This window comes from Portunus trituberculatus, chromosome 40, assembly GCF_017591435.1.
Source record: "Portunus trituberculatus isolate SZX2019 chromosome 40, ASM1759143v1, whole genome shotgun sequence".
Classification (NCBI taxonomy): domain Eukaryota; kingdom Metazoa; phylum Arthropoda; class Malacostraca; order Decapoda; family Portunidae; genus Portunus; species Portunus trituberculatus.
Window position 1 is genome coordinate 2,135,001 of NC_059294.1, and position 7,500 is coordinate 2,142,500.

The 7,500-nt window shown below is 42.5% G+C and overlaps 1 protein-coding gene across 1 annotated transcript in view; it reads right to left on the minus strand.

The window, feature by feature from the left end:
* LOC123516038 (dual oxidase-like) overlaps nt 1-7,500 on the minus strand; it is an 89,345-nt gene that overhangs the window by 63,432 nt on the left and 18,413 nt on the right. The window contains exon 2 of the mRNA XM_045275044.1: nt 4,347-4,427. Within this exon, the coding sequence (XP_045130979.1) occupies nt 4,347-4,427 (81 nt within the window). The remainder of the gene's footprint in view (nt 1-4,346; nt 4,428-7,500) is intronic.

Sequence of the window (7,500 nt, forward strand, 5' to 3'; positions counted from 1 at the left end):
CACACACACACACACACACACACACACACACACACACACACACACACACACACACACACACACACACACACACACACACGAAGCCAAACCCAGCTATCTTTGTCCAGGCAGCAGACATTCGTTCACAAAGCAATCAAACAGGCTGGCTACTTACATAAATTTACAATCGACCACAGCCAAACCAAACCCTTGACACCACAACATTACAGCAACACAACCTCAAATTAGTAACGTTACAGAGGTCATAAATAACCAGCAAAGTCTCTCAGAACGATAAGAAGCGTGACAGCACCATCAGCACCGCGTCAAACTTACGTGGTGTTAAGTGAGGTGGTTGTGGGATTCAATCGCTTTATAATGGTTTCAATGCTAATGTATCGTCGACTATTGTTTGGAAACTGAACCCCCCCCTTATTGCATCCTTCCCCTTACTGATTTTTCTCTGTCATTTCTTTTACTTTCACGTTATTTTCATATTCATTTTCAATTTCTGCGTGATATCAAGGTTTTGGTGAGCGGATACTGGTGAGCGGCACATTTCAGCGCGTTAATACAACCATGGTCATGTCACAGTACCATGCTGGAATAGAAAACTAGTTATATAAAAGTAATATCAACAGTAATGCGTGTTCTTTTTAGTGCACTGCAGCCAGACACTCAAAAATAACGCGTGAAGACTTTCTGGATGTGAGATATATTCATTAAGAACATGATTTCAGCGCGAAGGTGTGAACATGTATTTTTCAAACGTTTTCTTCTCATTTCTCCCAACGACTCGATCATCTCCAACGTACGAGAGAAAATCTTGAGTAGGGTTGTTTTGATAGATGACGTGCTTCTGGTTCAGTATTTCACTCGGTCAGCAGCATTGATATCAAGTGCTCTGTTTGAATAGGCTACTTGTAAGAGAAACCAAAGAAAACTAATAAAAAAGCACTGTAGGGCTTGTCCATGTTCTCTTTTCTCCATATCTGAAGCCTCTAAAGTGTTGTAGATGGTTGTGTCACTACTATCTTTTGTCCACGTCTAGCCCTACCGAGACCAGAGGCCAATTATCCATCACTCTTATCTTTTCAAATCTGGAAGTCTGTTAAGTTTCCAAGATATCTATGTCAATCTATTATCTCCTATTCACATTTGACGCTTGCAGAGGATAATGGGGTGACCTCTTAGTGATAGTAAATAGCTATGGGTCGATATACATGAGATACGGCAGTGTGGTCTAATAACTATAGAATGCCAAGGAGACGTCTCGTGTACGAGTATGATGGGGCGCCATGAGAGAGTCCACAGTGGTGCTTTAATAAATCCTTTACTAAACGCTTTGTAGGGAGGGAAACACAGAGCCGTGGTAGTGTGTGTTGCAGCTCGCCAAGGAAGTCAACCAGCCACACACAGTTACGTTAGGGTGGAGTCCCAGTCTGGTGTCCTTGCTGAGGATGACAGTGCCGTCTTCAAGATTACAGGTTTTACTGAAGTTACTGAAGCAAGGGTTATTATGGCTGTGTTATGTTTGTCCGTATGAGGCCCAGTGCGTAGTAAGGATGATTTCCATGTTTTCAGATTGTTGAGTCTTTGGACCTGATATTACAGATTCCAGTGAGAATCAGTCGTTGCAGACGAGAGTAAGAAGCTTATTATTAGCATAGGAGTGGTATTACTACGGAAGGCAACTCGTTTTTCAGGGGCATTTTCATCATTTTACTGATAATTTACAACGGATTCTACATTATTAACTAGAAAAACCTCCAAGAGAACTTCACTAATCACCTCCGTGGCATAACAATCAGCCTTTCTCAGAGAACGAAGCATTTCACATGGACCTTAAAGAGCGTGTGATGCCAAAGATCTGATGCCATTAAGGGACTGTAGAACATGAATAGTATTTTTGGAAACGAAAAATCTGCGACGTCCTTCAAGAGGTAGTGCGTCTTTGGGACCAGATGTAAGGATCAATACAAGTAAGTGTAAGAAGAAAATTTATGAACTATGTAGTTGATCTACTCTTTATTTATTTTTATGTACTTTTCAATAGTCCCATTTCCTTTAACAGTCGATGAAAAATAGAATGAGATGGGAGGCAGACATGGAAGACGGCGATAAGTAAAAGATGCTGAAAATTTAGAGGTGCTTGCTTGTACACTTTCTTTTCCGGCAATACTGTTTGCTGCTGCTGTGATGCACACTATATGGAATGCTCAACAACCCCATGTTACTCTAATACCCGTGAACGATCCCTCTGTGCTAGGTAAGGCTTGGGTGCCGTATCTTGGGTTCCGCTTTTTTTAAGTACATAGAATTGATTGCAACAGACGGAGTTTCTTGGTTTCTGGCTATCACTGCCTCGAACGGATGGAAACACCGCAGGAAGCACCGTGTTATCTCGCCTTGAGGGGAGGTACACTTCATCACCCACCACCCTGTCACAGCTTCTACGGAAAATGTTGACTTGGTGAAGAAGTTTAAGTTACAGTTCGCAACTCTCGCCAGTACGTACTCCTTCCAGCCAGCTGCTTTCACCTCCCCGATTCAAGTTCTTTCTTCCGACTTCAATAAGACCAAAACTACAAGTTCGCGGTTACATTGCATTAACAGTTATTTCACTTGAAGAGAAGCAGTGTGGCGTTCTGCCTCTAGCCATCCTGACTTCATGATGTCTTGTTTTTTTATACTAATTTACGGTTAATATAAAAGTTATCACCACAGATTTTTCTATCTACATAGATATGAAAAAATGTTTTTTTTTTTTTATAACAAATTATAGGTAACCAACCATATTGCAATGTAAACATTTTGGTGCCGAATTAAAAATATTTTACAGAACCCTTTCATTGCCACTTCTGCTGTGCTGCTCCACACAAACATTAAGATTTCCTTCTCGTCCTTGTGAATTACAGCTGACATTCCAGGAAACAAAGCTTCCCTCTCTTCCCGAGACGTGTGGCGACAACCCGACTCCTCCATCACTGGCGGCGACACGTCACCTTGATGAGTTATAGGAGTACAAATGTTGAGTGCATTCCATCATGGACACAGAACCAATTATGTTGTATCCGTTAAGGTGCAGCGCCCTTCCCAGGCACGAATATTGGTGTATGGAACGTATTGTGAGCGCCTCTACACTCATTCATTGCAACAGTCGGCAAACCATGGCTATGCATGAATAAAAACATATGATAAAGAAAAAGCTTGATATCTAATTATGTACCCGATTCGCCTGTATTCTCGCATCTTTTAATCTCCCCTTCCGCCCAATGAAAAACGACTCGAGCGGAAAAAAAAAAAAAAAACGCGAGTGCTATTGTTAGAAATAAAGTGGGATAGGCTTCCCTAAAGACATTTGTTACTGGAATATAATCAGTAATGACACGCCAATAAAAAGCATTAAAAATCATGAAATTATGGACAGGTATGACACGTGAATATCGGTAACTTTTTTTTTTTACAGGAATTTTTACGTGTAAGCTAACTGGATTCTTTCTATTTCCTTTAGGCTATTACGCTACGAACACGATACCGCGAGGAACTGTCTACCGCCTTGTTTTCTCAACACATCAACATATGCACCCTTTGCCGGATCCTGATGCCCCATGGCGCGCTATCAGCCGGAGAGTGAAAGGCAGCTGCTACAGACTGACTCTTGCGCCACGCTGTAAACTGATAGCTTAGAGGTGAACAAATTTGAAAACGTATTCATTTATGCATCCTGTGTAGCAGTACTAAGGCCGACAAGTGGCAATTCCCAGGCCTCCTGCCGCGCTGCTCGATGATCTAAGAATCCTTGGAACGAAAAAGCTGCTTCACTCATAAACACGCAGCCATTGTTATTTCATTTTTTTGCCCAAGGTAACAAAAATAAATGCCTACTGACGTGCTAATCCTTAAAGAAAGGTAGAAAAGGATAATCAAAATCGGAGGATAAGTGTCTTACTCTTCTGGGACTCGTGGTTGTGCGTCGCCTGTCGTTATATTGAACTTCCTTTACATGCAACGCTCGGAATACGCACCGCAGGCATAGATCAGTGTTGAATGTTGAGCGATGAGGTAAAGTCAGAAAGGTATTGATGATCGAGATGTGCATTATCTTCCTCCTCGACCCCCCCTCATCACCCCCATACACACACACACACACACACACACACACACACACAGAGAGAGAGAGAGAGAGAGAGAGAGAGAGAGAGAGAGAGAGAGAGAGAGAGAGAGAGAGAGAGAGAGAGAGAGAGAGAGAGAGAGAGAGAGAGAGAGACAGAGAGAAGAGAGAAGGAAAGGAAAGGAAAGAAAGAGCCGCGGTGGCCCCGGGTGGCACAGTCTGGGCGTCTGAGTGGAGGTGAGGCAACACATACCTGCGGATCCCCAGCTTGGGTGCGCCAGGTTGTTGTACCACCCATTGTACTGCTGCCTCTCGATGTAACTGTCCGACGCATCTGAAACACACATAAATACATAGATGAATATAAGGGGCTTTAAACCGTGCATTACTAGCACCTACATTCAAAACACACCACAACAAACGAGACTATAGAACGGAATTTCACCTACTAACATGACTACTCGCCAAGGGAATTTCAACAAGTTAATATGAAGGAATACAAGAACATTTCAACTCGCAATATAATTAAATCTGAAATACACCAGAACACAAGTTAATGCAATTGAATTTCAAGTATATGAACACAGACAACTGAAACGGATCACAACAACAATAACATTTCAATAACCAGTTCTAGCAACGTTAACTGCCTTATTTGATCCACTACCTGTATTATCAGAGGAAAACAAACTACTGTATACAAAAAGATTAATAAGCCACGGCTATTGGTCAAGATGGAAGGAATAGCTGTTAATAAGAGAACATGTGTAGGTGGAGGTGGGGGAGGATCTACAGGAATGGTGCAGCTGTGCTATTGGCATTCAAATGGTTAAGAACAGACCATAAGGGAAGCAACAAGAACTCGTCAGATTTCCAAATGGCAGTCCCTGTATGAGACAGAGCACTTGCTTGTATCCGCCTGCCTTCCATCTTAATTAACTTATTTTTACCACACAGTCACACAGCACATCCAGCATTACGTTCATATGCAAGGCAATCAAGACTGACATTAATAAGTTGCTTCCTCTCTCTAATTCTCGTTTTTGTCGGTATCATTGTGTTTCCAAATTTGTGTCATCTTCGCACTGGTATAAGATGTCTGATGAATGGTTATTTTTGTCTCTTACGTGCACTGACTAGTCATTATGTTCCTCCATCTCGCACGCACAATGATGCAACTTCTTCGTTCCATCATTGTATCGTGCATATTTCCTCCTCTCATAAAAGGCATGTCTGACAGCTTGATAAAAAAAAAAGGAAAATAATCCACCTGGTATATATCAGTGAAAAAACTAGTGTACATAAAAGTATTTCTATCTGAGAAAAAAAACTCAAAGAATCCATTTGGTATATAAGTATCTATGAAAAAGCTAGTATACATAAAATCATTCCTGTCTGAAAAAAAAAGCTCGTAAGTCTCAGAGGAAAACAAAAATAAAATACTGTGCTTAAGAAGAACTGATCTTATGGCTCAAGTCAGATTTATCTTTATTTTATGTTCTGAAAAAAATGGGTCCTTGTGTCTGAAAATGCTCATGTCAGAAAAAAAAATACCCACTCTGCCTAATAATAAAAAAAAAAAACACTACATTATTTCTGAATGCACAAAAAAACACCCCTATGAAGTGTACATGTGAATAACACCCCATGTCAGAGGGTAAAAGAAAATCACCACTATGGATGAGGAAAATGGACGGTGTGTATGAGGCATGTCTAACAAAAAGCCCTAGTCACGGCCACGTCACGTCACGGTTCATGGCAGGGCAGCATCTTCAAAGTCAGCGGTTCATGGACACGGGGAGCGTTGAGCAATACACACACACACACACACACACACACACACACACACACACACACACACACACAACAACTCTGGCTCACCGAAACAACACACAAGAACTTTTACACTGCGAACTTTCTCTGCATTCCCCTCACAACTTCCACAATGCAAAGCTAGCAGTCGCCTAAGAATACATTGAAACTATATTCCCTAACTATATATTTCTCTTACTTCTCCACCTTTTACACAGCCTCAGGTATTTGGCAACTACCACCACAGTCTACTCAATCTTCTACTTTCTCTATACCCAATTTCGTACCAAAGGAGGCGGCAAGCGTGCACGCCCGCCAGTCCATCTTGTTCATTTATACGACACTTAATCACTGGAATTTTCTATCATCTTGCTGCCGAGACGTAAATTGGTTCTGTGCTTGTGTTTGTGCTTGTGTGTGTGTGTGTGTGTGTGTGTGTGTGTGTGTGTGTGTGTGTGTGTGTGTGTGTGTGTGTGTGTGTGTGTGTGTGTGTGTGTGTTTAATTCTCTACATGCACACAGTGACTAGCAAATATACACTCGTACGCAAAAGAATATCAACAGAAGCTTAAGTTAGCCAATATGTAAATTTCCAAGCACACTTTCCTTGTTAATTCATTGGCCTGCATGATTAGACAGTGCAGCCATAGTATCAATGCTGCAATTCTGACGGATAAAGCTGCATAACCGACTCATTTCGCCTGACAAGGAGTGGCAATCAAGCATAAGCAACATAAAAAAGAAGACCAGTTTCCCATAACACCCCCAGTATGAAGTAAGTACATTGAGGAAGCAGAGTAATCTTGGAGGGGGAATGCACTGAATACTAAGGCAGGAGCAATCTGAAGGCGTGGCTGGAGAACGCCTGAGAAACTAAACCATAGGGACGACAAAGAAGTAAAAATGATTTGAGGCAGCAAATTTAGGTGACCCGTTAACGCCACTCTTGCAGCAGGCGTCACGTGGCCTGCATGGGAATTTTGTATTCGTTTTGTGGGTGCACATGGTATATTCTGTCCCCGTTTTCTGACCATTAGTTTGTTCCATGTGTAAGGCAGCGAGTGAAAATTCAGCGTGGGGAGTGTGCGGGAAACGAGCGCCACTCCTCGCCGTGACCTTTGCCACTTAAAGGGAGTCGTTTCCTTGACCTGAGACGCGCAAGTCGTTATCATTGTCGTAAACATGTTGCCTACTTTTTGAGAGAAGAATTTTCACCCTTTTTATTGCTTCACTGTGTTGTTCCAATAATAAAATGACAAGGGTGATGGTGAAACGTCCACCGAAGCACGCCAGCCAGCCTCGTCTTCCTCTTCTGCCGCTCACCGACTTGCAGATTCATTAGTTCTGCTGTTTAGATATACAGGCCGGGCGCACTCATGCATACACTCCACCTGGATTGTGTTTCCCTAGCTGTGACCAGGGAACACCGATGAATGTTCGTATTGAGGCAGCGGGAAGCCCCTGCAAGAATAGAGTATAAGAAATGTGCCGCGCTACAAGAAAGACGCTGTGCGGTGGTGCAGCCGCCAGCCTGATGGATCGACGCACGCCGGTCCATCATCAGCCTTCACAGGAAAGTCGCGATAACATTCAGTT